This window comes from Lithobates pipiens, unplaced genomic scaffold (assembly GCF_037356315.1).
Source record: "Lithobates pipiens isolate NorthernLeopardFrog02 unplaced genomic scaffold, aLitPip1_a1.2 Scaffold_27, whole genome shotgun sequence".
NCBI lineage: Eukaryota > Metazoa > Chordata > Amphibia > Anura > Ranidae > Lithobates > Lithobates pipiens.
In genome coordinates, this window is record NW_027507788.1 from 115,845,577 (window position 1) to 115,867,722 (window position 22,146).

General features: G+C 44.8%; 1 protein-coding gene across 2 annotated transcripts in view; it reads left to right on the forward strand.

Moving 5' to 3' along the window:
* Positions 1-21,412, forward strand: part of THY1 (Thy-1 cell surface antigen) — a 35,368-nt gene extending 13,956 nt beyond the window's left edge. Inside the window, exons 3-5 of one of the 2 annotated variants that reach the window (XM_077457387.1) lie at positions 7,205-7,260; positions 16,512-16,859; positions 18,886-21,412. In XM_077457387.1, the coding sequence (XP_077313513.1) occupies positions 7,224-7,260; positions 16,512-16,859; positions 18,886-18,995 (495 nt within the window). In that variant the 5' untranslated portion in view covers positions 7,205-7,223 and the 3' untranslated portion in view covers positions 18,996-21,412. The remainder of the gene's footprint in view (positions 1-7,204; positions 7,261-16,511; positions 16,860-18,885) is intronic. The other variant, XM_077457386.1, reaches the window with a different exon arrangement.
* The last annotated feature ends 734 nt before the right edge of the window (positions 21,413-22,146 follow it).

Below are 22,146 nucleotides of genomic sequence, written 5' to 3' on the forward strand. Positions count from 1 at the left end.
TACTGTCCTAAAAAGTGTTTGGGGACCTGGGTCCTGCCCCAGGGGACATGGATCAATGCAAAAAAAAGTTTTAAAAACGGCCGTTTTTTCAGGAGCAGTGATTTTAATAATGATTAAAGTGAAACAATAAAAGTGTAATATTCCTTTAAATTTCGTAGCTGGGGGGTATCTATAGTATGCCTGTGAAGGGGCGCATGTTTCTGGTGCTTAGAACTGTCGCTGCACAAAGTGTCATTTGTGCAGGAAAAAAAGTCTTTTAAAATCACTTGGGGCTAAATTGTCGGGTCTCCGTAATACAGAGAACACTCAATGAGTGTTCTCTGTATTAGCCGACAATTCATTCATTCATTGATTAAAAAAAAAAAAAAAAAAAAAAAAGCGTGGGGGTTCCCCTAAATTCAATCAAAAGGCCCTTCAGGTCTGACATGGATATTAAGGGGAACCCCGTGTCAAATTTAAAAAAAAAATTGACGTCGGGGTCCCCCCAAATATCCATACCAGACCCTTCAGGTCTGATATGGATATTAAGGGGAACCCCGCATCAAATTTTAAAAAAAAATTGACGTGGGGGTCCCCCTAAATATCCATACCAGACCCTTTATCCGAGCACGCAACCTGGCAGGCCGCAGGAAAAGAGGGGGGGACGAGAGAGCGGCCCCCCCTCCCTCCTGAACCGTACCAGGCCACATACCCTCAACATTGGGAGGATGCTTTGGGGGTCTGTGACCCCTCAAAGCACCTTGTCCCCATGTTGATAAGGACAAGGGCCTCATCCTCACAACCCTGGCCGTTGGTTGTGAGGGTCTGCGGGCGGGGGGCTTATCAGAATCTGGAAGCCCCCTTTAACAAGGGGACCCCCAGATCCCGGCCCCCCCCCTGTTTGAAATGGTAAGGGGGTACAAAAGTACCCCTACCATTTCACAAAGAAAGTGTCAAAATGGTTAAATAAGACAAACACACTTTTGAAAAATTCCTTTATTAAAAATAAAAAAAATAAAAAAAAAATTCCAGCGGTGCTAATCCACTCTTGCTATCCAGCGACGGGTCTCCGGGGTCCAGCGATGGATGATCATATCCAGCGACGGGGGATCTCTCAGTCCAGCGCTGTCCATACCTCCTTCTTCTGTCTCCACTGCGGAGACACTGCAGAGAGCCGAGCGCTGACATTTCTTATATTGGGAGGGCGGGGCCACCCGTCACCTGACCCCGCCCCTCTGACGCAGGAGAGGGAAGCCAGGGGTTCCCCAGTGACGTGTGGGTGACCCCGCCCCCTCTGATGTAACGGAAATCTGCGTTACATCAGAGGGGGCGGGGTCACCCACACGTCACTGGGGAACCCCTGGCTTCCCTCTCCTGCGTCAGAGGGGCGGGGTCAGGTGACGGGTGGCCCCGCCCTCCCAATATAAGAAATGTCAGCGCTCGGCTCTCTGCAGTGTCTCCGCAGTGGAGACAGAAGAAGGAGGTATGGACAGCGCTGGACTGAGAGATCCCCCGTCGCTGGATATGATCATCCATCGCTGGACCCCGGAGACCCGTCGCTGGATAGCAAGAGTGGATTAGCACCGCTGGAATTTTTTTTTTATTTTTTTTATTTTTAATAAAGGAATTTTTCAAAAGTGTGTTTGTCTTATTTAACCATTTTGACACTTTCTTTGTGAAATGGTAGGGGTACTTTTGTACCCCCTTACCATTTCAAACAGGGGGGGGGGCGGGATCTGGGGGTCCCCTTGTTAAAGGGGGCTTCCAGATTCTGATAAGCCCCCCGCCCGCAGACCCTCACAACCAACGGCCAGGGTTGTGAGGATGAGGCCCTTGTCCTTATCAACATGGGGACAAGGTGCTTTGAGGGGTCACAGACCCCCAAAGCATCCTCCCAATGTTGAGGGTATGTGGCCTGGTACGGTTCAGGAGGGAGGGGGGCCGCTCTCTCGTCCCCCCCTCTTTTCCTGCGGCCTGCCAGGTTGCGTGCTCGGATAAAGGGTCTGGTATGGATATTTAGGGGGACCCCCACGTCAATTTTTTTTTAAAATTTGATGCGGGGTTCCCCTTAATATCCATATCAGACCTGAAGGGTCTGGTATGGATATTTGGGGGGACCCCCACGTCAATTTTTTTTTAAAATTTGACACGGGGTTCCCCTTAATATCCATGTCAGACCTGAAGGGCCTTTTGATTGAATTTAGGGGAACCCCCACGCTTTTTTTTTTTTTTTTTTTTTTTAATCAATGAATGAATGAATTGTCGGCTAATACAGAGAACACTCATTGAGTGTTCTCTGTATTACGGAGACCCGACAATTTAGCCGCAAGTAATTTTAAAAGACTTTTTTTCCTGCACAAATTACACTTTGTGCAGCGACAGTTCTAAGCACCAGAAACATGCGCCCCTTCACAGGCATACTATAGATACCCCCCAGCTACGAAATTTAAAGGAATATTACACTTTTATTGTTTCACTTTAATCATTATTAAAATCACTGCTCCTGAAAAAACGGCCGTTTTTAAAACTTTTTTTTGCATTGATCCATGTCCCCTGGGGCAGGACCCAGGTCCCCAAACACTTTTTAGGACAGTAACTTTCATATTACCCTTTAAAATGAGCACTTTAGATTGTGAACGTTCGAGTCCCATAGACTTTAATAGGGTTCTAAAGTTCACACGAAGTTTAGGTCTGTTCGCAGGTTCTGGTGTGAACCGAACAGGGGGGTGTTCGGCTCATCCCTACAGCAGAGGTGCCCAACTCAGACAAGCAGAGAGAAGAGAGACAAAGGGTAGCCTTACCAACAGCTCACCCTACTCACACTACAACCCTCCCCAGCCAAATCACACCCCCCAACAATTACAGTGCAACCCCTTCCTTGCCATGTCACCCCCCCCCCCCATCATAGTACATCCCTCACTCATCACCTCACTTATTTCTGAAGGTGCATCCCACCCTGGCAATTTCACTCTCTGGCCAGAGTACATTGCCTGCAACCACCACACCACCCCACTCCCTATTCACTACGCATCCTAGTCTGGACCTTCACCCCCCTCACAGTACATCTTCTCCCAGCTTCCTCACCACGTTACTCCCAATCACAGTACATCTCGAACCAGTCAACTAACCCCAAGAAGCCACTCCACCCCTAATCACAGTACGTCTTTTTTCGGCCACCTCATCCCCTGCTCATAGGACTTCTTTTCCCAGCCACCTCATCCACTCCCCCTACCCTAACAGTACACCAATCCTAAAACACCACACTCCTCAAATGTTATCCTCCCCCGTGGCCTCATCCACCTATCACAATGTATCCAACCTCAGCCACCTTCCCCTGCAAACGAAGTACATCTCTCTCTGGGTACTTCTCCCTCTGGTAACAGTGCATTCCTCCCTGGATACCTAACACCCATAACAGCTCACCACTCCCTGACCACACCACCCGCCACTCTGACTGCATTTTTTTCCCTCTCCTACAACACATGTTTCCAGGCAACTTAAATCCAACCAACAGTTAATTCTTCATGGCAAGCTGCAAAAAACACTCGTGCTCACAACGCATCCCTTCCCCATTTTGCCTCTGCCTCCCACTACCCCTCCCCCACACACATAACAGTGCAAATTACCACACACACACCTTAATCTGCATTCACCCTTGCTCACTCTATTGCCGCGTACACATGATCAGACTATCGGACGATCGTACTTAATCCGGCAGACAACCCTCCGGATTTTGCAGCAGAGGTCCGCCGGACTTTCCGAACAAGCGGACCTGCCCACACACACCCACACATGACCGGACTCCGCCGGACTATGGCTAGGGTTCGCCGGACTTTTGAAATGAACAGACACACATGGAGTAAAGTCCGTTAATCCGTTAATTTTGAACGCTAGCCCCGTCACCTGGTATGGATTGAAAGGGTTACAAACGGCGTGGGGGTCCCCTCAAAGTCCATAGCAGACCCTTATCCGAGCACGCAGCCCAGCCAGTCAGGAAAGGGAGTAGGGATGAGCGAGCATCCTCCGGGACTGTGACATCATAGGGGGCGGGGTCACCAGTGACATCACCTGGTGACACCACCCCTTATCCCTATATAAGTCGCTGCACAATGCGTCCCTGCCATTAAGGCTGGAGAGAGTTTCGTGTCAACATCGGAAGGAAGAAGAGGAGAAGAAGGTGGTGGCGACAGCGACAAGACCGGGCCAACGCTAGTTAAAGAGCTGTAAGAAGATAGCAGAGGCCAGGCAAGAAGAACCGAAGAGTGGGACAAGACCCCCAAAGTCGGAAGAAGGTCCCCACCCCCTTTCCTCACCGGCCGGGCTGCGTGCTTGGATAGGGTCTGCTATGGACTTTGGGGGGACCCCCACGCCGTTTTTTCAGAGTAGGGGTTCCCCTTTAAATCCATACCAGGTGACGGGGCTCGCAAGGTGTCAATCTCGCCAATGGAGGCGGCAACATTGACTTCCTTCGCTAGTTCCATCTACTTGGAGCCCATGTTCAAAATTAACAGACTTTGCCTCCGTGTGTGGGCAAGTCTGTTCATTTCAAAAGTCTGGTGGACTAGCACACAGACGGGCCGATTGTCCGCTGGACTGCTGAGTCAAGACGTCTTTCAAAGTCCGCCGGACTTTTGGGAAGAAAAAGTCTGCCAGAGCCCCCATACGGGCGGATTGTCCGCCAGACAGCCTGTAGTAACCCCCCATTCATAGTAAATCCCTCCCCATCCACATCCTGGTGACAGTTTATCCCTCCCAGCAACAAGTATAATAACCCCCCACATACAGTTCATCACTTGAGACAATCTGCATTCACACCCTGCTTGTCAACTTGCATTCAAAAAAAAAAATGTCTTCATTAATTGTAACACATCTGTAAGAACATAGACATTTTCCTCAAATTTCCCATTCTGCAATGGGCACACATTTGCTAGTACATTGTATAAAGAACAGCAAGGCATTTGGCAGCAGGTTTCTGGTATACTCAACATATGAGAATTGTGCTGCATGGAAACATACTACTGTATAGAAGACCACAAGAGCTCTACTGCTTGTATAAGGTCAGGCAATGACTATTTATATAGGAACAGAAATATATACTGTATATATATATTTTTTTTTTATGAAAGCAAACAACAAATGGCTATTAAAAGTAGCCCAACCTTTTTGGAAAATTACCAAAATGGCAACCTTCGCCAGAGGTGCAGCTATTCATAGTAAATTGTGGAAAGCTGTGGTTGATCTGAAACAGATGCCCAAAACCAAAGCTGTGCTTTCCTAGTGCAGGACAAAGCAAAAGGTTTGCTTTAATGCCTGGCTCAGAACAGCGGCACATACTCACTATCTGTTTACTGTCACCACTGCATTTAGCCACCCAAAATAATGAATACCTTCTAATAATTAATAATTATATAATAATTTAGAGGATAGGAGTGCATGTGATTCAACCCCTTTCCTCATTATAGTGATTGGTCACAAAAAAAGGATGACACAATCTGAATGTAGCAAGTAAGGTACATTTATTAATAATATTAATAAAAACTGCAACATGTTTCAAGGCCGTCCGACCTCTTTCTCAGGCCAAAACCAAAAAAGCTACTTCTTGCTTCCTGATTCCACCAGTATCTGGTATTTACCAACACAATCAATACCTAACTGGGAATTTTGGGACAGGACACACCTGATGCAGACATTATTGAGCTGAAGACCTGGATTCTTTTATACGCACTTAGCCCTTGTACACACGATCGGAGATTCCGACGGAATGTGTCCGCTCGGAGCATTTTGACGGATATTCCGACTGTGTGTGGTCTGCATCTGACTGTTTCCGTTGGAATATCCGTCGGACCAAATTTTCCAACTTGCCGGAAATATTTTCCAACAAAATGCTCCGATAGGACATACTCCGATCATTTGTAGAGAATTCCGATCGGACAAAGTGCCACGCATGCTCAGATCAAATTCCTACATCAAAGCTATTGGCTACTAGCCTGAACGTAGTCCCATCGTAATGAAATTACGTCATCACGTTTTGAAAGATCGGATTTTCCGACAACTTTGTCCGACTGTGTGTATGCAACAGTTTCGGACAAGATCCGTCGGACAAGATCCGTCGGACAAAATCCGACGGATTTGGTTGTCGGAATCTCCGACCATGTGTACAAGGGCTTATTCTTCCACATATCTTTGCGTTGCCTACTGTATGCGTGTTTACCATGCCTTTATATGCTACACACAGTCTATCGCACTGTAATGCACTCTTAGCCTTATAGGTATACCCTACCCAGATGACAGCCCTGAACACTTTATGCTAGATTGGGATCTCGCTCACTACTGTGCTGAGATCTATACCACCCAAACCTGACTATGATTATAAGCGCATCTTTACTGGCTATATGTGAGTTGCCAGTCTGCCATTTTTATTAATAAATGTACAGTACCTTATTTACTACTCTCAGATGACGCCGTCTGCTATTTTTATTTGTATTCTTCAGTCTCATAGAAGTGTTGCACAGAGTGTTTGGAGATCAGCAATAATTCACCCCGGAGTTTCCATTTGAGGACTTTATGGTTTTTCTGCTGAACTCTATGCACAAATGTTTTATACATATTTGCATCAATCAAATTTATACTAGTGCGCCATAACCCATATCTATTACTCTAGTGATTGGTCATTAACTGTCATTGATGCTTTCACTTGGGGGCAGGGAAAGGTCCTCAGCCAGACTATTCTACAATACGAAAAGGAAGAGATACTGGAATTTGGCAGTGGAGCGCTGGCTAGTTTTGACCAGTAGGACAATGTGTGGAATTGAGCCTCTTATAGAGGTGTTGCACCAAAAACATCCTTGCAGTAACAAAGCATTATACAAAATAATGGATAATGAAGGATCCTGCCTAACCGTCCATAAAATTTAAATGATTGCTTATATTGGGCAGCCTTTAGTGAAAAAGTTCTATAGGTATAGAGACCATGCAACAAATGAGGTCCCTCCATCCTTCTGAGAATGAGCCCTGTTTTGGAGTATAGTGGCATGAGGGGAGAATACTTTTTGCCAGCCCAAGTCTGATTCCATTCATTTATTCAATCCAGCTAATGCTTACATTTCAATTGCATAACATCCTCCTTTCTATTACAGGTATTTAAGTTGATACACAATGAAGGGGTGCACCAAAATATATAATATATATAGAATATAATACATCCTAATTTCCTTGTTATAAACAGGTGCCAACAAAGAAGAAAAATGAATTACTTGCTGCCAGCGGTGATATTCTTTTTTGGTAAGTGTAAAAGCAAAACAATTGCAGTTCATTAACTGTAGTATAAACATGTAGACCTTAGGTTAGGCAACAACGCAAATGAGAACTTTACATGTGAACCCTAAATGCATTGGTAGTCCCAAAAGAGATCACTTGCACTCTACAAACAAAGTACACAAATTAGGACTAAAAATCCCCAAATGTACTCAGAAGAAACTATAAAACTAAAATATCTTTAAACATAAAATTCAGTCCAGTTCAGTATTCTTAAGTGGAATAATGTACACCCAATGGTCAACTGGTAGTTCTGGTGCTGATGTCTTTAGCCAGAGCCAATGGCATTGTATTCAATGAGGGACAAGTTTTGATGGTAATTTTTGGCCCTTTGATGGCAAGCCAGTGTCACCCATATGGTATAAGAAGCCTCCACTGCTGTGCCAGACATTTGATAATGAAAAAAACTTGGTACAGTGGGGCGTCCTTTTTGTTTTTGTAAGGTTTTGAGTATGGTATGGGAAATGCACAAATCTTTTTATTTGCAGGTTTGGGGGACAATATAAAGGACCCTTTCATGGGCCCTGTTCATACTTTATATATCTAGAACTGCGGGCAGAATCACGCATTATTCCAGATCATGCTAAAATCACAGTAAAATATGCAACACGGGTTTGGGTGGCATTCATTCCTAATTCCACCCCAAACGTGGTGTGATTTTGTTGCAATTGTCACACGGCAAAAACGCTTGAAAATTGCAGCATAATGCTCAAAGCTCACTGCCCAAAACAATGCAGAAGCTTATTTGACGTGTTTGTCTAATATAGGGCAGCTGATTCAAGTAAATGGGCTGTCGTATGCGAGGCAAGTGGAAATGTGCTAAAAAAAAAAATGCAAGCATAAACACACACACCCACTGCGCGAATCGTGAGTGGGACCTTAGGCCAATGGGTTTATGAAAATGGGCAGCAGAATTCCCCAGAATTTAGCAGAAAAAACGCATCTAATGTTGCAATCTGTATGGTGTTTGTGTGCATATTTACGCGTGCACTCTATATGCACATATGGCATTTGAGCATAAATGTATTCTACAGGGCTACTGGAATAGTTTTAGCAGTATACACATGTATTTAGATTTATGTATTTACACGCGTATATGCATTTTTCTACTCAAAAGCTCTCTCAGAACATGCCTTGTGAGGTTTTTTTTTCCAGCCTGTAAATGCTTCTTATCAAATATTGTATGCCTGTAAACACCTATGTTTGTATGGAGACATAGGCTAACACAGAGGTGCTTTTACAGGCATAAAAAATGGATGAGACCTTTAAGTGGTTGTATCTCTTCTACACAGTCATTCACGATACACAGATCAAAGGATTTTTTGTAGCAGCAGAAGGCAGGGATCCGATTTCACACACTGCAAAGCTAGAGCACAGACCTCTGTGAAATCTGATAGCTGATTGGCTTGCAGTAGCACACCAGCCTATAACAGGCTTGTAGAGAAAAAGTGAGCTGAGTGACAAGTTCTTTGCTGGAGGTGGCCGCCTCCCTGAGGTGTCTGCGTAGAGTTCTAACAGTGGGGCTGATTTACTAAGATGAATGCGCTGCGCCGGTTCATACCTCCATTTGTGCGCCAGATAAATTATCAAGTGAGCGTATGAACCGGCGCATGCATAAGAGCAACACATAATATGCCGGTGCAATTGATAATAGCGCACGCCGTATCATTAACCATCCATTCACACAGGGGCAACACGACTTCCAGCGCGACTTTGGGAGGCAACTTGGATACGAATTGAGTGTGAATCACAGAGCGACTTACAACATGACTTTAAGTCGCCCCCAGGCCAGGCTACTTAAAAAAAAAAACGCATGGATTTTAAGGGGAACCCCACGCTAAAAAAATGGTGTGGTGGTCCCCCTCAAAATCCATACCAGACCTTATCCGACCACACAACCTGGTAGGCCGCAGGAAAAGGGGGGGCGAGAGAGCGCCCCCCGAACCGTACCAGGCCACATGCCCTCAACATTGGGAGGATGCTTTGGGGTCCCCCCAAAGCACCTTGTCCCCATGTTGATGTGGACAAGAGCCTCATCCCCACAACCCTGGCCGGTGGTTGTGGGGGTCTGCAGGCGGGTGGTTTTTTCAGAATCTGGAAGTCCCCTTTAACAAGGGGACCCCCAGATCCTTGCCTCCCCCCTGTGTGAAATGGTAAGAGGGTACAAAAGTACCCATACCATTTCACCAAAAAAGTGACAAAAGTGTTAAAAATTACAAGAGACAGTTTTTGACAATTCCTTTATTAAAGTCTTCTTTCATCTTCTTTCTTCTGGTCTTCTTCCTTCTTCCGTTCTTCATCCTTCGGTTTCTTCCTCCATCTTCTTCTTCCTCCGATCCTCTTCTTCTTGCATGGAACCGTGCGTCAGAGGGGGCAGGGCCACCCAGTTATATAAGACCTTTCAGAAGAAAAGCGTCATACAGCGGGAGCCTCCCATTGCGCGGAGTGGCCCGGGAACAAAGAAGAGATGCCGTGGAGGAAGATGCCGGACAAGAACACCGGAGCAAGAAGAAGAGGATCGGAGGAAGAAGAAGATGGAGGAAGAAACCGAAGGATGAAGAAGACCAGAAGAAAGAAGATGAAAGAAGACTTTAATAAAGGAATTGTCAAAAACGGTCTTTTGTCATTTTTAACACTTTTGTCACATTTTTGGTGAAATGGTAGGGGTACCAAGTACCCCCTTACCATTTCACACAGGGGTGGAGGCTGGGATCTGGGGGTCCCCTTGTTAAAGGGGGCTTCCAGATTCCGATAAGCCCCCCGCCCGCAGACCCCCACAACCACCGGCCAGGGTTGTGGGGGTGAGGCCCTTGTCCTCATCAACATGGGGAAAACCAGCAGCCTACCAAGCTGATCAGAGTGTTCTGGTGAGGGGGGCATTTTTTCCTTCAACCCGCGGATTTGAACAAAAAAAATAATAGTGTGTACCCTCTAAAGACTGGGCCTCTACAATGCAAGAAGCATCATTAACACTTTGTTATTAAACAGACAGTTCATCTGATAAGTGCCAAAGATGGTTGCTTCTTCTCCAACATGCTACTGGTTAACGTCAAGGCAGGTGTTACCAAAACTGTCAGTCCAATAATTAAGAACAATGCCCATATAGCCCATTATAGATTTCCAAACAGGCAAATCAATCATCACTAAGTGACCTTGTCTAACACTCGGCTTTCTTTGTTAACCACTTCACACCCAGCCACTGCATATGTACAGCCAGTTGGGCACTCTTTCTTTCTGAGTGGACGTTCAGGAACGTTCCTCAGAAGGAGCCGGATTGTGCGGGATTCCCACGCAGCGGCGCGATCCCGATACACTCGTGTCACCCAGACATGGCGCATCTTAAATTGGCAGGAGGGCTCTGTGATTGGCCCTCTTGATCACGACGGCCGTGTCCAATCATGGCCGTCGTGTGATGTAAAGAGAGAGCCGGTTGCTAGGCAACCAGCTCTCCCCTCCTCACACGGAAGTTGTCGGTGAGGAGAGGAGAGCGGATCTCTGCAGCCGGCTGGTGATCAGTGAGTATGAGGTTTTACAGCTTTTTACTCACTCATCACCAGTCTAGTGTCACCACACATGTAAAATTTTAAAATCGAATAAAGAAAATATATTTTTTTCCAAATTTCTGCTCTTTTTTCGCTTATATCATAAAAAGTAAAAAACTGAGTCATAAATAAATATCACCAAAAGAAAGCTCTATTTGTGCGAACAAAATGATAAAAATTAAATTTGGATACATATTGTAACATGACCGTGCAATTCTTATTGAAAGTGCGAGAGCGCTGAAAGCTGAAATATTATTACAGGTACTTTACACTGAATTCTACACAACTCTGTAGCTAAATTAAAAGCGGAGTTCCACCCAAAAGTGGAACTTCTGCTCATTTGTCTCCTCTCCCCGTCCGGTGCCACAATCGGCACCTCAAAGACAGGTATCCTGTTCCCACTTCCAGGAGTCTGGGCCGCAGCCCGTGACATCGCCTCCTCCTCTCCCTGTCGCTGGGCCAGTAGAGGAGAGGAGCGGGCCTCGCAGATGCGCAGTAGGGTTTCTGGCGTGAAGCCGTAAGGCTACACTGCCGGGTACCCTTACCCACAATGGTGGTGGCAGCACCCAACAGCTGATGGAAACATCAGCTGCGGTGCTGACATTGCTGGACTCCAGGACAGGCAAGTGTCCTATTGTTAAAAGCCAGCAGCTGCAGTATGTGTAGCTGCTAGCTTTTAATTTTAATTTTTTTTTTTGGGCGGAACACCGCTTTAACTGTCTCAAACTAAGGGCCCAACTTTACATACTTGCATAGTAAGGTTGAATAAAGACACCAGTCCATCCAGTTCAACCTGAGTAAGTGTCTACAATTGTCCGTATCCCTGTACATTGCACACTCACATCGGTCCCTACCCTCAAGGAGCCCACAATCCAAGGTCCCCCATTCATATACTAGGGCCAATTTTGGTCAGAAGCCAATTAACCTACCTGCATGTCTTTGGAGTGTGGGAAGAAGCCAGGGTACCCGGAGGAAACCCACGCAGGCACAGGGAGAACATGCAAACTCCAGTCAGGTAGTGTCGTGGTTGGGATTGTGAACCAGCGACCCTTTCTGCTGCTAGACGAGAGTGCTAACCACTACACCACTGTGCTGCCCACACTACTTAATGTCTTGCAAATAAAAATCCCAAAAGCGGATTCAGAGTCAGTTTCTACAATTCTTTGGGCCATCTACCTCGGGAAACCCCTAGACGTACACAAGGTCAAGAAGGTAACGGTAAGCCCAACAAAATAAGCCACTCCTTCGGGGGTCAGTGCTACACCTCTAAAATAATAATTTTATTTCATGATAAAATCTTTATCATCTCTCACTCTTACATCACAGCCCAATAAAGCCACCTACATATTGTGTATTAACTGTACAATATTTCTGGCTATTGTGAAATAAAATATTCTCATTTTTATTTCTTGATAAAATCTGCATCATCTCTCCTTCTTAAATTGCAGCCCAATAAAGATGCTTGCATACTCTACATCAGTTGTATAATATTTCTAGCTATTGTCTCTGCAGTAATACACTATCATTTTCATTTTATGAAACCAGCCTCATCTCTCCCTCTTACATTGTGGCCTGATCATGCTGCTTACATACTGTGCATCAACTGTACAATATACCTCTGGCTCACTCTATTTTTTATTTATAGATAAAAATCGTTTCATCTCTCTCTTTCTCTTGCGTTGCAGCATAATTAATCTGATTACATGCTGTGCAAAGAATGTAAAATATTTTTTGCTATTGTCATTCCTGAAAAAGAACAAAATTATTTTTAACTAATCATAAAAACTGCCTTGTTTCTCTATCTTACAGTACATTCCAGGCTAATAAAGCTGTTGGCATATGGTGCATGGTATGTTAGGATGATGAGAGATGCTCCTACTCTGCCTGTCATTCTCTCATTCTCCCTGTAGTTAAATTTTGCTCAGGCAGCAATGTCCCTTCATTCTTCTTGGCCAGTTCCTCATTGCTAGGCAGTGGGTGAACCCTGTCTGACTAGTGTCCTCCTCACCAATTTGCTTGCAATTGTAATTGCTCATGGAGTCTGCAGTTTGCATCTAGGGCCAATCACTCACAGGTAATTGCTCCACGAACAATTACATTCTAGCAGCCATGATTAGCTGCCGGATCTTTCACCCTCCTATTGCTTTCAATGGGGCTGCCACCTGCCGCTAATCGCACTGGGGTTCCCAAATGTAATTGCATATGGCCCCATTCACAAGTTTGAAAAGGGGCATGAATTGCAACTCAAATCTTTTTTAACAGGCAAAAAATGGATAAAGATGCACATGTGAAAAGGAGCCTAATGTGCTGTGTATATTTTTCACATTATATACGGTATACCCAACTCCACTACAGTATATAGAGCTTTAGTTAAAACTCATTTATCCATATCCATATCCAGTTCTGGAGACCTCACTTATGAAAACATTTTGATAAGATAAAGTGCAGAGGCAGGCCACAAACATGGTGAAAAGTCAAAGGATAAAATATATAAGAAGAGACTGCAGGAACAAACCTAAACTATAGCAGAGCTAAACTCTCCCAATCAACAATAACTATTTTTAAGGAATGGTAGCCTCCTAATAATGTCACAAAGAACATGGACCCTATCAGTTGCAGAAAAGAAGAGGATTCTGCAGGACACCCCTGGATCTGCTGGGTGGGTGAGTATCTGAATTTTGCAGAACCTGCAACAAGGTATGCAGGGGTTTAAAATATGGTTGGGGAGGGTAAAGTCCTGCTTTATTAGTTAAGACTTGCTTTCTTTTATTCACATTATTGGTTTGCTGTGAAACCAAGTGGAAGGTCTGTTTCCCCTAGTGTTAGGGCTAGAAAACAACCCTTCTGTGATTAGAGGGTTTTGCTCAATCGCAAGTGGTGAAAGGCCTATTCTTGTGACTCAAGAAACAAGCTTTCCACACAGACGTAGTCACTAGAGGGGAGCTCCTTCTCAGAGTTTAAGCCTTTACATTCCATAGGCTGGCTCCCTCTACAGACAATACAGGTACCCCTTGGCTCCAAATAACCCAGGCAGAGCCAAGGAGTGTAGAATTTGGCACTCACTTTACCTTTTGCTTGGACAAAGTGGGCATCAGGCATGTCAGCCCTCACTATATGCTAAGCGTCATTTTTTCTTTTTCTTCATTTCCCAGCCCAAATCAGAAGAACGTCCAATTGTTTTTCTTTTAAAAGAAACAATCTTTACTCCAAAATGACATTAAATATTACAGTCATTCCAGTATTGGGGCACTTGTACACAGCCAGTTGAGCCTGTTCAATACAATTTCAGCTGTATTTTCTCAGCACAGGCAGCCCAGGTACAGCGTACAGCCTGTCGATGACATGAATGTTTCCTGCTGTACTTGTGTTTATGGCTGTGCTGTCTTCCCCAGGTGACTCTAGCTTCCAGTTAGAGGAGATTTTTTTTTCCCAGAAAGGGTACTCACAGAGCATGACAGGCTCTTTTTGTTAGTATTTTAATGGGAACCCCTCTCAACTCACTCCACAGGCCACATTCCCCTGTCTTAACTCCACCCATCTGAATATTTACTGTATATGCTATCCTCAGGGGCCAAAAACAACAGGGTCCGCGGAGCCAGAAGGAAGTTCACCTCTCCCCCTCCCTCCATGCAATCTTCTGGGACACGTCGCAGGTCCCAGGAGATTGCCTGGCCAATCACAGCGTGCAGCACAGCTCGCCTATGCGCAGTGCATGCCCAGCTGTGAAGCCACAGCCGGGCACCCACAGTCACAATGCTGGCGCCAAGGAGAGGAGCGGGGCTTCGTTTGCCCACATTGCTGGACCATAGGACAGGTGAGTGTTAAAAGTCAGCAGCTACATTTTTTGTATGTATTTTTTGTATAATTGTGCCAAATACCTTCGTTATAGCACCTCTCTGCACTTCTGTGACCTGCCAGAGCTCTTTTTCCCCCGCAATTATATTACATAAACACACACATTGTACATTATATACTACTGTAATAGAGAGGATTATAGGATTGTACATGCATTTTAACCACTTGCTTACTGGGCACTTAAACCCCCCTCCTGCCCAGACCAATTTTCAGCTTTCAGCACTGATGCACTTTGAATGACAATTGCGCAGTCCTACAACACCGTACCCAAATGAAATTTTTATAATTTTTTTCCCACAAATAGAGCTTTCTTTTGGTGATATTTAATTCCAGCTGGGAGTTTTATTTTTTGCTAAACAAACAAAAAAAGATGCAAAAAAAAAATCAAAAAAAAAAATCATGTTTAATAGTTTGTTATAAAATTTTGCAAACAGGTAATTTTTCTCCTTCATTGAAATGCGCTGATGAGGCGGTGCTGGTGGGCACTGATAGGCTGCACTGTTGGGCACTGATAGGCACAGTTAAGTTGGCGCTAATAGGCACAGATAAGGTGGCACCAATGGGCACAAATAAGGCAGTACTGATGGGCAAAGATGGGCACAGATAAGATGGCACGGATGGGTGGCATGGATGGGCACTGATGGGTACCACTGATAGATGGGACTGATGGGCACTGATAGGTGGCACTGCTGGGCACGGATGGGCGGCACTGATGGGCACTGGTAGATGACACTCATGGGCACGGATATGTGGCACTGAGGTGCAGCATTGTTTTTGCGGCAGATTGTGGGCACTGATAGGTGGCACTGTGGGCACTGATAGATGGCACTGTGGGCACTGATAGGGGGCACTGTGGGTACTAATGGGTGGCACTGTGGGCACTGATGGGGGGCACTTTTTTATTCTATAGGTGGCACTGTCAGGGGGCAGGTGGGCACTGATACGCTGGCCGTGATCGGGACTGATGTCCCGATCACGGCCACCGGTGATCGGCTTTTTTTTTTCTCCTCGCGCTGTCAGCGCAAGGAGAAAAAATAGCCGATTACCAGCTCTGTTTTGTCACATGATCAGCTGTCATTGGCTGACAGCTGATCACGTGGTAAGAAGTCGGATCGACCCCTTGCTCGGATCTGTGATCAGGCGAGTCTCATAGACTCGCCGATCACAGGGCGCGCAGGCCACTCGTGCATGGGACGACGTCAATAGACGTCGTCCCGGCAAAGCAGGTCCGCGCTGTAGCCATCATTCGGCTGTAGCGCAGATCTCTAGAGGTTAAACTAGGGCTTATTTTCGGGGTAGGGCTTATATTGCAGCCCTGGAAAATAACGCTAGGTCTTTTTTTCTGGGTAGGTCTTATTTTCAGGGAAACACAGTAACAAACATATTGGCAGCTGCTAAATACAACAGGAGTTGCAAGTGCTGACAAGAATATTTAGAAAATTGTAGTAATAACTAAGTTTACCAAATACATATTACTATTATATTTTACAGTATTATTCATTCAAGTAGTATTGCTTAAATTATTTTCTTACAATAAATATTTGAACATCAATAAACAATCTAAAACGTTATTAAAACTGAGGGGTCTCCTGGTTTAATCAGGTTTTTTTTGCATAATAATTCTTTGCGATCTGCAAAAGGGGTGGCGGGGCAGGTTGGTGAGGCAGAGGTGTGTTCTTTCACGACACACTTTGTGCTATACATGTCCTTCTTTCTGATTGGGAGGGTATGGATAGTTACATGATGTAAATCTCATTATGTACTTTATGCTAACTGGAGGAGGTTTTATTTGTTTATTCACAGATATACATTTTTCTTTAGTACTGCAGGCATCCAATGAGCAGAAAATCACACGACTCACAGCATGTCTAACTGGACGTGGTCCAAAACTAAGGATTGACTGCCGATATCAGAACGTTACAAACAATCCTTTAAAGTATGAATTCAAACTGAAACGTAATAAAGAGCCCGAGATCATTCTTTCTACAATAAACCTTAACTTCTTCACTGACAAGTATCACAACCGAGCCACTATTTATACAACACGTGGTCTTGTTCAACTGCACATTGAGCGATTCAATGCCTCTGACGTTGGCCTATATTACTGTACTCTAAACATTCCTAATGACCTCACTGTCAACCAAACAGCCAAGATCAATGTCCAAAAAGGTGAGATGATGAACGCTGTTAGAAAATTGCATGACATTATGAAAACCTATAAAAATGCAATCATTTCACAGATCATGTCTGGACTGATAATCTAGAAATTCTAATATTTTGAAAAGGGGTTGCTGGTGAGTAGGAGCATTTGTGGTGTGGTGTCTAATGCCGCGTACACATGATCGGAATTTCCGACAACAAAAGTTCGATGGGAGCTTGTTGTTGGAAATTCCAACCATGTGTAGGCTCCATCGGACATTTTCTGTTGGAATTTCTGACAACAAAAATTTGAGAGCTGGATCTCAAATTTTCCGACAACAAAATCTGTTGTTGGGAAATTCCAATCGTGTGTACACAATTCCGATGCACAAAATTCCACTCATGCTCAGAATCACTAATGAAGACACCACATCTGAGGACTGGTAAGCCACATTATATTCCATTTTTGTTTTTAGCCTTAGATAATTGTTGGTTTGCCCTGCATAGGCAATAAATACTTTCCTAAAGATGATTCATAAGAATCCTGCTAAAGCAACAGATACAAATTGTAGACATGTTGCCTATAGCAGAAAATGGCTACTGTATATGTAAATAATGATGACATATTTTGCACAGTTACCCAGGTACTGCTGGATTCTTCATATGCATGTGTTTTTTTGCCAGTGACAAATCACTTGTAGTCCTGCACAATGATGGGTTATATCTACACACAATATTGGTGTTCATCTGGAATATACATTTTAACTACCAACACAGAAATCAGAAAGGGAGGGATTGGGTGCCACTAGGTGGCCTTCCATTAAATGGAAGTTTGGACAGGTTGCTTCAAGGCTCGCAGGTAACATGTTCTTTCCTTGCTAAAGCAAAAGATGGTGAGTGGAGTATCAGGATGTATATTAAAGAATATTTTAAACTGGTACTAAATCAAGTAATATGAAAATAGTTCATCTGCCCCACACAGCTTATAAATCTTTTTAGATGAAAATATTGACCCTATATACCTTTTTGGATGATCTGTGATAAACTGAACAGTTTCTCCAGTGCTTAGAGGTCAGGTGGGAGGAGATTTCCACTACAGCCCTTATACATGCCAACATGTGTGATGTCAATATCATGTGACCTGGCTATCTCTGAGAACAAGTAAATGTTCTCTCTAGCATAAGACACAACTGAGCATGTGCAGGTTGGCTACTTCCTGTGTGTTAGCTGGCCTTCCCAAGGTAGACAATGTAAGAAGGGAAGGATCTGTGCATACAGGATAAAACAGCCTTTTTACACAATGCAGATGATTAACCCCTTAAGTTCCGCAGTGAGTATAACAAGCATGCTATGCTGCATATTTAAACAGATTTGGGTTTATTAACACTTTAACCCAACACTTCATATTCCATGTTCCTACCAGTTACTCTGCTTTCCTAATAAAAACTGACCACATTAGGCATCAAAGGGCAGCGTAGTCAGTTTAATGGATAAGCTGGGAACTCAGCCTGCTTTACTCCAGTGATTAGACTTGTTCTGACTCCCCCCCCCCTATTTCCCGTGTGCAATCATTCACTGGGAAGACCAGAAGATCTATGTGCTGCTGATTTTCGATTTTCCTCCCCTAGCTCATTATGCAGCTAAGAACAGAGGGCATGTGATCACTTAAAAAAAAGAAAAGGGTATTTGTAATTTTTTTTATACATATACACACAAATGTTTTGCCTTTCATTTGTATAATAAACTGAAGGGTTTGTTTTACAAGGTAAGGGTTCACATATAATTTAACTTCAATTATCTAATCGTGTGAAAAGCATCAAAGGTTGTTCAAAGCCAACACAAATTTGCTTTTCACATTATTGGATAACTGAAGTTAACATTCACACAATTTTTTGACAGTTCCCAACTCCAAAAGTGGATCAAGATGAGTTGAGCTGGGCATTGGGTGCCTTGATTTACTGCTGCTTCTTATTATATACTGTATAGCACGTCAATGCATGTATTGAGCAAACTGTTTCTATATAAAACATTTTGACTATTCTTTATTATTCTACAGACAAACTCGAGACATGTGGTGGAATGAGCATTTTTTCCCTTTGTACGCCATGGCCTCTTCTTCTGCCCCTCTTTCTGCCTATTCTCCAAGCTGGAGTCTCCTTATGCTAGTAAAAATGACCTTTTGACGAAAACAATGTTTAATATCAACATGGAGAAGATAAGTGCTAATTTCATATTGTTTTATAAACAGCCCATGTGCATTATACTCAGCATATTCTTTCCCCTTTGAGGCTGGGTTCACACCTCCGATGGATGTGGCTCGGAGCAGGGGTCCGGTGCATCCCTGTTCTTCTTTTCTGGGACAGATTCTTGCCTGAATTCGGCCCTGAGCCCGGGTTCATATTAGTGCGATCTCAGACATCGCATGTAATTCGAACCCACAACGCAAGTGTCGATTACATGCGATGTCTGAGCAATGCGAGTTCAGCCAAACAGTTGGTCACCAGTGTGAGCCTAGGCTGAAACGGAGCCAAAGATGCACAGGACTCCTGTGCAAGCCGATCCACAGCCGCAACGGAGATATGTGAACCGGCTCCATAGAGAGCGGGTCACAATCTCCTGTCATGCGAATTGGTTGCGGGGGAAACCTGCATCCAATTTGCAGAAGTATGAACCTAGCTTGTGTGAACCTAGGCTAAATGTATATGGCAACATAGTCACATCAATGAAATAAGTTCTTTTTGTAACCCAATAAAGAGAATTATTAATGGTACATTGCAGTATTGCCAAAGCTGTCCCTTACTTAAAATGGTCCACAATAAACCAGGCCTTATCTTCACAGCACCTTTTGTGACCCTAGTTTCTTCAGTGATCTAGCCATTGGTTATGCTGTGATGCAAAAACCCATCACTCTCATAAAAAAATACAAACCTATATAAATACAAAAAAAATGCTTCCTAATCTGGTGTCCCTGTATTATGACAAGGGAAAAATACATGACCTTGGAAAGGACTATGCAATTGACAAGCTTATTGATTGTGTTCTATGGATGGAGGGGCAAAGCACATCTTACAAATCACCGCACTCATACATTTTCTAAACACAACTATAATGTGTTCTGTGCAATTCAATAACTTTAAAGAGGAGCTGCACTTTTAAAAAAAATATTAAAAGCCAGCAGCTACAAATATTGCAGCTGCTGACTTTTAATAAATTGACACTTACTTGTCCCAGGGTCCAGCGATGTCGGCGGCAGATGATGAGCAATCGCTCGTCTCTCCGCTGCCCCCACCGCCATCCTCTGTCAGGGAATCGGGAAGTGAAGCATTGCGGCTTCACTGCACGGTTCCCTACTGCGCATGCGCGTCTCCACTGGTCCCCGCTGTGTTTCCCAGAACAAAACGGGGGGGGGGGGGGGGGTCATCTGCGGCTAGCTTGTCCCGGAAGTGGGGGAAGATACCTGGATTATCCAGGTATCTGCACCCCCTCCCCCCTGAAAGGTGCCAATTGTGGCACCGGAGTGGAGGTCCACTTTAAAATAAAACTTTCAAAGAGACCAAAAAAAGTACTCAATTTAACATCTAAGATGTACTAGAAACCAAGCCATATTACTTGATAAATAATGCAATATATACATTTCTTATACCTGACAATGTCAATAGAAAGCACTATTATGCTGCCTACACACGATCGGAATTTCTGGCAGACTTGGTCCGGCAGACCGGAATCCGTCGGAAAATTCAATTGTGTGTGGGCTCCAGAGGACTTTTTTTTTTTTTTTCTTCCCCAAAAGTCAGACGGACCTAGAAATAAAACATATTTCACATCTATCCGACGGCCTCAAGTCTGACGGACTAAAAATTGGGGAAATCTGTTCGTCTGTGTGCTAGTTCGAGGGACCAAATACGTCGTAAGGGCAGCTATTGGCTACTGGCTATTGAACTTCCTTGTTTAGTCCCATTTATGTCATCACGTTCAAAAGGAATGGACTTTCGAACGGACTTCGTTCGTTCAGAAAGTCCGTCGGACCTCCACCAAAAGTCCGTCAGGAAGACCGTCAGACCTAGTCCATCAAAAAGTCCTGTCATATGTACGTGGCATTAAAGTGCATGTTCAGCCAACATGTTTTGCTTCTTTTGGTTAGAGTAGGTAATAGTCAAGAACCCTGACAGATTTTTTTTTTGTCATCTCTGTCCTGTTGAGATTTTCCTTCATGCTCTGTCCCAGAGACACAGCAGAAAGAGAAATCCCTTCCTAGACAACTGACACTAGAAGACGTTTCCCGTTACATGATTTACCCTCACCCTTTTCTGTGTAAACTCAAAAATGTTGATTTCCCATCACTTTTTGTACCAAAGACATTGGCCACTAGGACAAATACAGAAGATGAATATTTCCAGCTGAGACGCAGACAATAAAAACCTAAAAGAATTTACCGTATATACTCGAGTATAGGCCGACCCGAATATAAGCCGAGGCCCCCAATTTACCCCCAAAAAAACTGGCAAACTTATTGACTCGTGTATAAGCCGAGGGTGAGACATGCCTGTCCATCCCTGTGTGTGTGTCCGTCCATCCCTGTGTGTCCGTCCATCCCTGTGTGTCCGTCCATCCCTGTGTGTCCGTCCATCCCTGTGTGTCCGTCCATCCATCCCTGTGTGTGTGTGTGTCCATCCATCCATCCATCCCTGTGTGTGTGTGTCTCCATCCATCCATCCATCCATCCCTGTGTGTGTGTGTCTCCATCCATCCATCCATCCATCCATCCCTGTGTGTGTGTGTCTCCATCCATCCATCCATCCATCCCTGTGTGTGTCTCCATCCGTGTGTGTGTGTGTGTGTGTGTGTGTGTGTGTGTGTGTGTGTGTGTGTGTCCAGCCTACCTTTGTCCCGAGCCTCCGTCCCGTGCCTTGCCTCCTTGCCTCCGTCCCGTGCCGTGCCTTGCCTCCTTGCATCCGTCCCGTGTCGTGCCTTGCCTTGCCCCCGTCCCGTCCCGTCCCGTGCCGTGCCGTCCCGTGCCCTCTTCGTCGGCGGCCATTGTAAGTTCAAAAGCTGCGCCGCCGCCTTCGCCTGTGATAGGCGGAACACTGAATTTCCCAGCAGCCTGTGTTCCGCCTATCACAGACGTCGTATCATCCTCGTCCGTAGTACGAGGATGATACGACGTCCGTGATAGGCGGAACACAGGCTGCTGGGAAATTCAGTGTTCCGCCTATCACAGGCGAAGGCGGAGCCGGAGGCGCGGCTTTTGAATAGAATGGCCGCTGTCTGTCTGCTCGACACGCTGATCGAGCGGGCAGACAGCGATGACTCGAGTATA